General features: G+C 52.9%; 1 protein-coding gene across 22 annotated transcripts in view; it reads left to right on the top strand.

Annotated features, from left to right (window-relative positions):
- Positions 1-512: 512 nt before the first annotated feature.
- Positions 513-12,694, top strand: part of SYNGAP1 (synaptic Ras GTPase activating protein 1) — a 31,771-nt gene continuing 19,589 nt past the window's right edge. For 17 of the 22 annotated variants that reach the window (XR_004956253.1, XR_004956255.1, XR_004956260.1 and 14 more), the window contains exons 1-3: positions 683-768; positions 4,007-4,128; positions 6,463-6,568. Coding sequence is in view for 14 of the 22 variants with exons in the window: in XM_036238836.1 (XP_036094729.1) it covers positions 702-768; positions 4,007-4,128; positions 6,463-6,568 (295 nt within the window). In the remaining 8 variants the exon portion in view is untranslated. Of the gene's footprint in view, positions 769-4,006; positions 4,129-6,462; positions 6,569-8,813; positions 8,873-9,154; positions 12,618-12,694 lie in introns of those variants that run through there. The other 5 variants (XM_036238834.1, XM_036238839.1, XM_036238896.1 and 2 more) reach the window with 5 other exon arrangements.

Raw genomic sequence — 12,694 nt, forward strand, 5'->3', positions numbered from 1 at the left:
GTTCTTTCTAAATCTAGGTCTTATTTATTTTTATTTTTATTTTTATTTTTTTAGTCTAGGCCTCAGGTATTGGTCTCTAAAACCACTATCTGAGGCTAGAGTCTAAGATTTCCGAGGCTATGGAGAACATTTTTTCAAACTGGATGCTTAGATTTTAACCTTTGAACCCTCTCTCAGGGGGGTCTGGGGTCTTTTTTTTTTTTTTTTTTAACTGAGGTTGAGGTCTATTTTCCTCTAAATTTTGGATTTGTGCCTCAAATTAACACCCCACTCCACCCCATCCCCCGACTCCATCCCCATCCCCCGCCCAGCCCCGGGGGCGGCAAGGTATCTCTCTGTGGGCCTGGGGTCTGCATATTTAGAACTGCCCAATCCCTCTCTGCTGTTTTTGAGTTAGGGGTCTCTATCTCTCTGGTTCTTACTGAGTAGGGGTGGGGGCTGCAGAGTCTCTCTCTCCTCCTCCTCCTCCTGCTCTCTCCTCTCTCGCTCATTCCCCCGCCCCCCCCCTCCCGGCTGCCGCTGCTGCCGTTGGCTCCTATTCTCCTCCTCCTCCTCCTCTCTCCTCCTCTCTGCTCCTCTCCGCTCCTCTCTCCTCCTCTCTCCTCCTCCTCCTCCACCTCCTCCTCCTTCTCCCCCTCTCTCTCCCCCTCTTTATCTTCTCTTTCTCCCCCGTCCCCCCGCCCCCTCCCCCCCCAGGCCTGATGAGCAGGTCTCGCGCCTCTATCCATCGGGGGAGCATCCCCGCGATGTCCTATGCCCCCTTCAGAGGTACGGTGGTGAGGGAAGGGGGAGGGCCAGTTGGGGGTAGAGGGGGGAGGGGCAGGGGCAGGGCGGAGGAGGGGGCAGAGCTGGGGCCAGGGAGGGGAGCAGCTGAAATGGAGGGAGAGAGGAGGGCTGGGAAGACAGAGATGGGAGCAATGGGGAAGGAGGGATTGGAGGCCAGAGAATAGGGGTAGAGAGGGACCGGAGGGACCAGGAAATAGGCCTTAAAGGGGGCTGAGGTGAAAATGATGAAGGAGAAATAGATCGCCAGAAAGGGTGGGAATATAGGATTGGGTTGGGGGAAGAGATGCAGAAATATTTTGGATGTGGGAGCTCAGAGATGAGGGAAATATCAAGAAGACAAGAGTAAGGGCTAGGAGGGGGAAATGAAAACAGGGGTGAAAAAAGAAGCCAAGAAGGTGGGGGGGGGGGTAGAAATATAGTGGGAGGGGGGCTCAGAGAATGGGTAGAAAAAGAGAGGAGGATGGAGGGATAGAAGAAGGGGCCAGATGGAGAGAGAGGGAGGCAGTGTGGTGGGGGATGGAGGGTCCAGATGGAGGGAAGAGAGGAGAGGGAATGGGTTGGGGGAGGAGAGACCAGGGCAGGGGGAGGGCCAAATATGTGTGTGTTTGTGGAGGGGGGGGCAGTACAAGTAAGATTGAGTGTTGGGAGTAGGGGGGCAGGTTAGACTGCCCCAGACTCTGACTCTCATTAAGGCCCTTGACCAGTGATTAATATAACCTCTGGGGTCTTACCCTCTCTGTCACTTCACCACTTTTACCCCTCCCCCACCTCCAATCCTTATTTCCATTCCCCCTCCCTCCTCTGGTGTCCATCACCTATATCTTTCCTCCCATATGGTGTCCGTTCCTTATATGAGTCCCCCTTCTGTCCTTCTATTATCAGTCCCTTCTCTGATATCCATTCTCTTTCCCGCTCTTCTATCTGGTAGCTCCTTTATATCTCTACCACCTCTTTGACCCCCTCTTTATTGACCCCCTTGTCCTAATACTCCTATTTGGTCCACCGCATTTCCTCTGCCCCATGTACAGTTGAGTTCTTCTGGTATATTCCCGGTCCCTAGAGGTTTACCATAATTTCCGCCTCCTCTTCTAAATCCATTCCTGTAATTCGTCCCCCAGCCCATCCTCTGTTCCCTTGTCAACACAAGTCTGTGCCTATCCAACTTCCCCAATACCCCAGCTCTTATCACCCATTCCTCTTTTCTTGTCTCCTCTACTTACTGGGGTGTTAGAGATTTGGGGTGCAGACACAGGTTTTGATGGTTGGAACAAGGCCTATTAAAGATCCTCATCTGAGCTCTGTTAGATTTCTCATCCTAGTAAATCTTTCCCCTTTCTCAGCTGTTTTCCTCTTCTCTTGCATCTGCCTCCCAGAATCATCCTCACTTAAGTCCAGATATTATGTGAGAGTGTGTGCATGTGCTTCCAGAGTTGGTCTAAGCTAAGTTTCCTGTGTCCTTCCCTGCTCCCAGGAAGAAGGTGCCCCCTGAAATCTAACCTCCCTCCCTATGGCTGCAGCCTAAACCAGTCTCTCCCATAATGATTATGTGTATCAACAGATTTCTCCTCTGGGGGTCCTCAGAGTCTGAGTGCAATGGGCATGTTGCCTGCAGTGTCTGCAGTTTCAAAGCCTAGTGATCTCTGTATCTAGATAGTATCGGTTAGAGTTTGAGATGGTATTGTGAGAGTGAGAATTTCAAGGTTTGGGGGTTTCTAAATACCTATATTCTGGGGAGTCATCTCTGACTCTGATCTGCAGGTTGGATAAATTTGAAGGACATGTTTGTGGACAGAAAGGAGCTAGATTTTTCAAAATTCTCCTACTCGGCATTCAGTTGAGATGACGTTCAAAGACCAGTTCCTTTCCTTCAATATATCCCTGATTAATTATCCTGTAAAGTGACAAAATTTGATGTTTCTTCCTCTAAATTCTCTCACACTTTGATACCTTAAGCCTATTTTCTATCACTTTAATGTTACCAATTTGATTTCTCTCTTACTTCCATAGGGCTTATCCCCTGTGTCCCTGTGATTGCATGTGGCATTGGGGTTTAAAGGAGAGGCAGTTTGCAGGGATGGGGGCATGGGAGGAACAATAGCAAAGCTGGGGAAGGGTGACCCTGGGAGCATCTCTGAGCACGGGCCACTCTTGGTCTACTGGTCTTTTTTAGAAGTTTTGTCCCCATCCCCAGCTCTAGTCTTGAGAGACACCCTTCTGTCGCTGGCCTTGATCTTCCATTCTTCCTTCCTGTCTGTATTCCCCAAGCTCCTCACTGTGCCTTGGGAAGTTTTCTAACCTGTTGAGTTGGCATCCATCCTGTCCATGGAGACTAAGTGGGTGGGTGGGTGGAGCAGTACTGAATCTTTGATCTCTGAGCATGGAGTATGGGAAGAGATCAATTCAGTCTCCATTCAAACACGGGCATATTTCCTACCTCCTCACTCCCTGGCCCCTCCACAGCCAGATGCTGACAAGACCCATCCCCACCACCACCACCACCACCAGAATAACCAGAACTTTCCCTAAAGGATGAGCAGGGTTGGAATAGTTGAGAAGGGAGCATAGGATAGAGGAGAAGCAGGTGGGGAGGTCTGCTCATGTCTCTGGCTCTGAACAGGTAAGCTCCCTCACTTCCTCTCTTTACTAGATGTTTAGCTCTCAGGATTTCATGACTCAAATATTGCTATATCCCCTACACCATTCTTCTTTCCCACAGATGTGTAGCTTTTCTCTTACTCTCTTGGAGATGGGTTGTGCCACTTTCCAAGTTCTTGTCTTCTGCAGTTTTTTGGATGCCCTCTCTCTTCCCAGACACCTGCCACCAACATCTCTGTGTGTTTTCCTTCTGCTAGTTTTGCTGCCCTCACCTTTTTATTTTTTTTGAAGTGGATGGAGAGTTCCTTCCCCTTTCTCTGCTTCCAAACTTATACCCTCTCTTTCAATATATAATTCCCTTCCCTGAGCCACACCTCCACATTTCTTCCCCAAAGTCGACAGAGCTCCCTATGATGTGATTCCCCTCCCTTCTTTTTACCAAGATATAGAGGCTTATCTTCTTTTCTTTTAAAATTACCAGGGGCCTCACCCATTTCTGTGATTTCCTCAAGGCAGTTGGGGTCCCCTTCTCCCACTTTGTGGACTCTCTTCCTACCATTTTAGGCCTCTGCCTCCCAAATGCATAGAGCCTCCCTTACCATTTCTGTGTGTCTCTGTCCCCCAGATGTACGGGGACCCCCTATGCACCGAACCCAATACGTTCATTCCCCATATGATCGTCCTGGTTGGAACCCTCGGTTCTGCATCATCTCGGGGAACCAGCTTCTCATGCTGGATGAGGATGAGGTGAGCAAGGTGGAAAGGTTGGAAAAAGACCACTGGGTAGCATGGGGATAATATGGAGAGAAAGATGAGGAGAATCCTCCTTTATAAAGGAATAACACAGAGAAGACAAAGAAGCAATGTTTACAAGCAGTGGGAGGAAGGTGACTACTGAGATTTGAGTTGGGATGTGAAAAGGGGCAAACATTCTCTCACCTTGGCCAGGGGGTCTTTGAAGGTCATGTGCAGTGTTGGGCAGGATATGGGGTTCTGAAGATTTGGGGGTGCCTCCAGTTTTCATCTGCCCATATTGTGGGATAGGTTAGTGGGGAAGAGGAACTTAAGGGTGAAGAAATTGGGAACTGCTTTGGAAGGATAACCTCAAAAGCAATCCTCGGGAACCTTCTCTTCCCCCACTGAGCAAGACCCATCACTCACCACACCCAGTCCTTTCCCCATCATGGGGCAGAGTGTAGGGAGGGAGAATTAAGAAACCCAGAGAAAAGGCAGGAAAGAGTAGGGGCTTTGGAAAACAAGGAGGGAGCTGGAGGATCCTGGGGGAGATGACAGATCAGTGGATATTGGTGGGGAGAGCCTTAAAGACTGGGAAGGTACCTGAGTTCAGGGTTTAGAGAGATGCAGAGGGCTTTCACCAGGGACATCAGGAAGGAATATTAAGGAAGAGACACCTGGGAATAAAGGAACTAAGAGTATGGGAAGTTGTCTAAAGGAGTAAGAAGAATGAGCTAGGGGCAGGGGCTAGCCAGAATGAAAGACATGAAATGAACAGAGGGTTCTTATGGGAGGTGGTAATCATGCAGGGTGATTAGAGAGCTAGGGGAGTGTGGGTTCAGATTTAGGAGCCGGGTCAGCAGTGGAGGGTCCATCAGAAGAAACAAGGGATGTGAATATGAAGAGTGGATGTCCAGAGATGTGATTTAGGGGTTGATTTGGGGGACCAGCTTTAGAGATGGTGGAGGGCTAGAGAGGGGGAGGTTGGGAAGGAGACGGGAAGGGGGAGTTGGGGATGAGGCTCAGGGAGAGGTAATGGCTAAAGGGAAGAAGAGAAGTGAGAGAGGTTGGGGGAGCGTGGTGGGGGTGGGGGGTGGTGCAGCGTTGGATAGGGTACCCTAAGAAACCAGAGAGGTGGTGAGAGATGTGTCCCAAAAGATGTTGGCAAGTTGTGGTGAGGCAGGTCAAGAATTGGAGTTGGGGTTAACCGGAGTGTTGAGGGACCTGGGGGACAAGTGAGAATATGGAGAGATGGCTGGCCACGGAGTAAAGTTGAGGTATCTAGGGGAGGACATGGTGACTTTAAAGGAAGAGGTGGTTTGGGTACTCAAAGTTTTAGGCATTGCGGGACATTTGAGTGACTCACTAGTAGTCACTAGTCTTGACCAAGGGTTTGGGGAAACTGGAACCAATAAGAGTGAGGACTGTTGTGAGGATGAAGGAGGACAATGGACAAGATAATGAAAGAATAACAGAGATGGGGACAGGTAGAGGAAACTGGTGGCCAGCAAGCTAAGGGGCAACAGAAGTGAAGTGGGAAGGGTGCAGACAGTGGGAGAGTGGGATAGAATTGGGAAAATGAGCAGTATATAGGGCCACGGGGACTGGAACTGGATCTGGATCGGTTGTGGAACTGGGAATGGAGACTTATGGGGTGGAGGTGGTTCCTGTGGGGGTGGAGGAGATTGGAGGACTGGAGAGGAGGAGATTAGGAAGGGGGAATTGGGGATGAGGCTCGGGGAGAGGTAATGGCTAAAGGGAAGAACGGAAGTGAGAGAGGTTGAGGGGCGGGGGTGATGGAAGGAGATGAGAGGTGGGGGAAGGTGACCAGCCCTCTGGGAGGGTGGGGAGGTTGGGTCTCAGTCTGGCCGCAAGCCGGGCGTGGGAGGGAGACAAGCTGTGGATCCTGATTATAAATGCAGTTTCTGCTACCCCCGTGACAGGCACGGGGGGTGGGAAGGGGGCGAGTGAGGTGGGAGGTTGAGAGGAAAGCAGGGAGAATGGAAGAACTGAAGGTCAAGGGGAATGTGGATTCAGGGCGTAGCAAACTCCTGAGGGGTTGCAGGAAGAGCTGAGTAGGGTTTGGGAGAACCCCATGGAGAGTGTTTCAAAAGAAATGGAGGGAGAAGAGAGGAGGGTGGGGCGGGAGGGAATTAGGGAGAGAGACTTGAAGAGAGAAGAGGACGAGAAATCGATTCACCCAGAGACACTGAGAGAGTGTCGAGGGGCAGGGGCAGAAGGTGGGCAGGCCCGGTGGAAGGGGCGGTTCGACCTGCTTGATTGGGGAGGGAAAGAGGAGGGACAGCCTGGGCCGGTGAGCTCTGACACGCCCCCCGCATCCCCTAGATACATCCCCTTCTGATCCGGGACCGGAGGAGCGAGTCCAGCCGCAACAAACTGCTGAGACGCACAGTCTCCGTGCCGGTGGAGGGGCGGCCCCACGGCGAGCATGGTACGGCGGCCGAGCAGGCTCTGGTGCCGGACAGTCGCGGGGAGAGGGCTGAAGGTGGATGGGGCTGTTGGGGCGAGGGAAGTCGGAGGTCTGAGGGAGCTGTCCGGCGCTGGGAGGAGGCGGAGACAAAGTCTCGTGTCTTAACTAGTGGGAACCTGGGAGGAGAAGGCGCCCTCCTCTGGGATCTGGAGCGGCACCGGGGCTGTGGGTAACAGTCCTTGCGCCGTTTCGCTCCTTTTTTCCTTTCCAGCAGCGAAGTTTGACTTTTCCTGGTGCTAGTAAAAATAGTCTCCTTAGATCTTTAGTTACCCGTCCGAGTGTTCCTGCCCTTGCTCTTCCCAGCTCTTGGTCTGGGATCTTGGAGAGAATGACCTAGTTCCTAGTTCCTGTCCTACCCCCAGACCTCTGCCCCACCCCCACGCTCCTGCTTCTTCCAGACCTTCTGGCCTGTGGGCCTTTCCCTCTTTTCTTGTCCCCCTTTTCCTCTTCTCATCAACTGCTTCTATTTTCTGCAATTCTATTACCCTCTTTCTCTTCCAAATTTCTCTTATTTTCTCTACCCCTCTTGATTCCTGTCTCTCCCCTCTGCTCACAATGGAACTCCATCAGACCCCCATCTCATCTTTCTGTCTGTCTGTAGAGCTATCTGCTCAGTCTGTCTCTCCAACTCTCTCCCTCTCTCCATCTGTCTCTTCCCCTCCCTCCCAGTTTCTGCCCCCCTCCACCTCCCTCTTTAGTCATTTAAAAAAAGATTTTTGTCTTCCTGAGAAGTTCGCTTAAAAGGTTTCCATGGGAACAGTGAGGGGAGATGAAGGCAGAGAACAGAGATTCGCAGCCAAGGTGTAGAGAGACTCTCTCAGCCCCCGGAAACCCCCTCATCACTGCCCCATACCACTGCATTCCCATTTCAGGACCAGGGATCCAGGTCCTCCATCCCCCCAACCCCTGGTGACCCCTTTCTTCCACCTGCTACCCCTCCCCTTAGGGATCCAGGCTTCCAGTTTTTCTTCCTTAGAGAGAGCGAGTGGCCTGTCTCTATCTCTTGGCTCCCTTCAGACCTCTTCTCATAGGCCCAGACCTCACTGCCCTCTGGGACCCTGGGTAGGTGGGTGGCTAAGGATGTGTCATTGTCATAAAAACCTCTGACCATAGGGGTGTGTGGGTAGCACAGCCAGGTGGTGGTGGTGGTGGTGGTGGTGGTGGTGGTGGTGGTGGTGGTGGAGTGTGTACAGAGAATGTGTATGATGTCTGTCATATGCGTGCGTGTGTGTATCTCACAGAGGCATGTTCATGTCTGGGAAAGGTTTGTGGGTTTGTGTGCACACGTGCATACCTGTGTGTCCAGGCCAGAATGGTAATATTCTCATGGACCATGGTTTTGGTATGTCTGGTGTTTGGTGTCTCTGCCCACATATTCCCCATCTGTCTCAATACCTTGAGTCCTCAGGGTCTTGGGTCTCTGGTGTGGGTCCCCTGTGTGTTTTGGGTGGAGACACCCATGTGTGTTTGGAATGGGGATAGTATATGGAGGTTGTTGAGTTGGGGGTTCAACAGGGGTTGAGAGAGGGTCCAGGGGTGTATACACACACACACACTCACACATATATATGTATATAGACACATACATGTATATATACGTTTGGGGGGAGGATTTAGTGAGTTGATAGCTGGTAAACGTTTGGGGTTTTCAGGGCAACATGGAATGTGTAAAGGGCATGGAGGATGTGCTGGGGACATTGGGATCTTGGGGGACTGGGTCCGCGAAGGTGTGTGCTGGGGCTGTAGGTGCTCAAGCCCAGGAGAGGTCGCCGGACCTTTGAGGGGCATTGGAATCCAGGGCTCCTCCTCTGCTGGGTGGAGTCGCCGCCCCTCACATTTCCTCCACGGTTTTGGTGTGTGTGCTGGGGCGGGGGGGTCTTGCTCCAGAGGGGATGATGGGAGGCCCGGTTGGTTTGGGGGGTCCCCTCGCCCCCCTCCCCCGTCTCTCTTGCTCTGTCTCCGGGCGACGGGGCTCGTGACAGAGGCGGCCACGGCAGCAGCGGTCGCCTAGCAACGGCGGCGGGGCCCGGGCAACGGCGGCAGCGGCGGGAGCGGCGGCGGAGGAAGCCGTTCCCGCGGCCGTCACCGCGCGGCCGTCCCGGCCGTCCCGGGTCCCGCCGCCGCCGCCGCCGCCCCCACCGCGCCGGGCGGCGCGAGCCCGGCCGCGCCGCCCCCTCTTCCGCCGTACCCCGCCCCTCCCCCGCGCAGGGGCGGGGCCCCTCCCCCACCGGGGACACCCCCGACTCACCCGGGGGGCGGTGCGAGGTAAGGCGGGGCCGCGCGGACGAGGAGCGCGCGTGGGGGGGCGCGTGGGGGCTGGGGGGCGCGTGTGCGTGGGCGCGGGGAGGGGGTGGGGAAGCCGCGGCGGCGGCGGCGGCGGCAGCTGCTCCATCCGCATGTTCTCGCTGCATCTTCCGAGTGGGGGGAGTTATGGTAACTGGAGAGGGAACGGCGGAGGTCGGGGGTGGGGGTCGGGGACCGGCCTTGTGCGGGCTAGGGTCTCAAGCGCGCGGGGGTGGCCGGCGTGGGGTGGTCTTGGAGCCCCAACGTGGAGGCGGCAACCTGTGTGTCCGCGTGTGTGTTCCCGTTCATGCTCATGTCCCCTGTGTGTCGGTGCCATGTGCACACGGGGTCTGATTCCTCTTGCACACATGTGCAGCCATCAAGTGCAAGCCTGCCCTGTCGTATCCTGCCTGTGCACGGTGTCTACTTAGGGGGCTGCTGAGTCGGCCACTGGCTTGTGGGGCAGTCCATGACCATACCGACTGGTAATATCACCTCTGACCCTGAGCATGCATGTCCCTGTCTGAGGCTCACTTCCAGCAGTCTCCTGTGTGTGGGGATGTGTAGCTGCATGAGCAGGATTTTCTGTGTCCCTGGTGGCAGGTGTGCGTCTTTGCATGTGTGTTTCATCATTGATATGGGTATCTGTGTCAGTCCCACCATGGGTGTCCAGGGTGTGTCTGGTTGTGGGTGGTATGCAATTGGGGGGAGGGAGAAAATGTGTGTGAGTGTGTTTGTTGGAATCCTACTGTACATGAAACACTTTTGGGCTAGGCAGGTGTTAACCCCTACTCTGTCAAGAAGTGGAGACAGAAAAGCTGAAAAGGGAAAGTGGGGTAAAGAGGAAAAGTGGAGAGAAAGGAAGAGAGGAGAAGAGAGAGCCAGAGAGAAAGAGTAGCTGGAGATTGGGAATGTGGGAGATAGTTGAGGTAGATTTAGAAGAGAGAAGTGAGGATAAGAGAGTTTAGGATGGGGAACTGGGTGGAGATGGTGGGAGAAGGGGCCTCAGAACTGAGGTGGGGGCAGGGGAAGTGGAATCAGGCCTTTTGGTAAAGTGATCTCTGAGAGAAGAAAGTGGGAAGATGGAAGACAGCATGGGCTCACTTGGTTTAGTTCACGGAGACTCTGTAGAATCAGGGGAGGCCACTCAGGCAAAGAGGCTGTCTCACAGTGAGGCTTGTCATGGCAGGGGGGACTGTCATTAGAGGTTCCTCTCCCCAGTATAGAGATTTGTCCCTCATTTCTCTGCTTCTCTTCAACTCTGCATTCTCCCTCCCTTGCTCTCCTTGAGAGCTGCCAGCTGGGTGTGATAATGAAGAAAGACCAAAGGGAAGGTTCAGGATTTAGGGGACTGCAGGGCAAGGGGAGATTCTGTGGGTGACAGCAAGATTAGAGAGGTCGAAGAGGCGGGAGTTCAAGCCCTTGCTGTGTGTGCGTGTAAGAGCAATTGTGTGTGTACAGAGGGTGTGTACATGTGTGGGTGTGTGCATAATGCCTGTGTTACGGGTCTGTGTAGGTGGCTGTTATGTGTGTGCATGCGTGTATACATCATGCAGGGATGGGACATAGAGACCCACGATCACAATATATATGGATCAGGTTTGTTGTGTGTACATGGGTTTGTGCTGTGTTTTCTGCACATGTCACTGCATGCAGCACTAATAACAGGATGTCCTGGGTTTCTGTCACTCTGCCCCCTTTTGCTATTCTTATGCTTGCAGCAGTGAATCTTTGTAAGCACATGTGTGTTTGGCCTCCATGTACCTGTGACTTATGTATGAGTTCATGGATCTTAGTTCCTGATAATGTGTGTAAGGTTACGTTACTTCTAAGAACCAAATGGACCAGTTAGCAAATTCATTCTTCTTCTGTTAATTCTTTAGTTCCAAGGCAAAATTTTAGTGAATTTGAAGTTAGACTTTATGCCTTTATTAAAGGAGCTTACCTCTAAAAATAATGGCTGAGGTAGGTTCTCTGGAATGAGAGTGAGACAGCCATACCTGAGAAATGCAGAGACCAGGAAAGATATATCCAGAGCCCTTAGATGCATTGTTGAGTTTGTAACAGAAGGGTAATTAACACATTTGTTCCTTGTTTTTTCTTTGTCCTGGTAGCAATCACTGACACCTGTGTTGGAGTCAGGGACTATATGGGGGAGAACAAGGGGTTGTCCTGAGACAGGGTGGATGTGGTTGTACTTTTCATGTGAATGAAGGATGAAGGGTTACCTTGATGTGGTTGGGATCATGGTGAACTCAAGCATGTATTTTAGAGGTTAAACAGGCTTCCCCTGTGTGAGGGCTACGTGTGTATCTTAGGGTTAAATGTCCATTTCTGTAATGTGCTGCCTATATGATTGCCCGAAGGACTGTCTGCACCAGCAGCTCTCACGTGAATGGAGTCCAAGTATGTCCTCCCCTGTTGTAGTACTCTATATGTCTAAGCATGTATCTGTGGGGTATGTGGGCTTCAGAGTCTCAGACTGTGGATCCATGACACCCCTATGCTCACAGTCGTCTGTCTGCCTCCTAAGCACCTAGATCCAAATAAGAGTTTTGCATCGTGATTTTCATATACACGTACCTCCACAGCTTAGTGTATGTTTCTGTGCTCTACACATATATTTCTGAGGGACTGACAAGGGCTCCTGTGTCATGGGATCCACATTTTTGTGTGCAGGCCTCCTAACACTTTGGTTTTAGAGGCAAGGGGAACCTTGGAACTGACTCTAGGGCAGTTTGCAATTCTGTAATCAGACAGTGAAAATGTTGCTGTAGCCTTCCCTTTTTCTAGAACCTAGAGGGTTAACAAGCAGCTCTTCCGGTCCAACCCCCTCCAGCCTGTGGCTTCTTGTTGCCTTGGAGATGGTAGCCCCGCCCCTGATGCAGCACCTGCCCCCCCATTGGCTGCAGTGGTGACTGTGGGGCTGAGGGGGGAGCCCAGGCCTGGGCAGCCATTCTGGAGCTGGAGCCGGAGCTTGGCATGCCCCCACTTTCATTCTCCTCTAGCCCCTGGGCCCCTCAGATTCCCTGGCAGCAGAGCTTCAGCTTCCCTCTTCAGAGCTGCCACCCCTCTAGACTCTTGGCAGTCCTAGCGAGCGTCATCTGCATTCACCTCTCCTCCTCCTCTCCCTACTCTCACTTGGGAGTCCCCCAACCCCCACTGCCTATTTCCCCATTTCCTTGAATTCTTTTCTCCTAGCCTTCTGAGTCCCTGCCACTGCAATGCACATGTAACCGGCCCCTTTTCCCCTTCTCCTTACCTACCTCTTCCTTGAATTTTCTGTCCCCAGTCATTTTCCCCTCACAGGTCTCTAACAAGACTTCTCCTTCCAGTCCAGGGAGGGGGTCATGGGAGGCAGCCTTGGGCCTCCAGACAGACGGGGGTTCCAGGAGGGCGGAGAGCAGGTGGAAGATGTGCCCAGCTGAAGGAAGAGGAAAGCTTGCCTATGGGCAATGACCTTAACCCAACTCTCCCCCCCACCCCAGCTATCTCTTCCTGGGGGGGTTGGTACCAAGGACCTATCTTCTGTAGATATGTGTCCTTTATTACTGGGATTTTACTGACTTTCTCAGTCATGCCCCTCTGCTGACTACCAGCCCATCATGGGCCTAAGGCCTCCCACTCCGTCCCCCTCGGGGGGCTCCGGCTCAGGTTCCTTGCCCCCTCCTTCCCGCAGCCAACCTCTCAGCCGCCGCTGCTCTTCCTGCTGCTTTCCAGGGGGTAGGTGAGGCTGGAGTGAGGGGCAGAGGGAGGTGGGCCAATGTGCTGGGGCCAGGGGTGGAAACCTGGGCCAACAAGGAC

This window comes from Rousettus aegyptiacus, unplaced genomic scaffold, assembly GCF_014176215.1.
Source record: "Rousettus aegyptiacus isolate mRouAeg1 unplaced genomic scaffold, mRouAeg1.p scaffold_m13_p_1, whole genome shotgun sequence".
Taxonomy (NCBI): domain Eukaryota; kingdom Metazoa; phylum Chordata; class Mammalia; order Chiroptera; family Pteropodidae; genus Rousettus; species Rousettus aegyptiacus.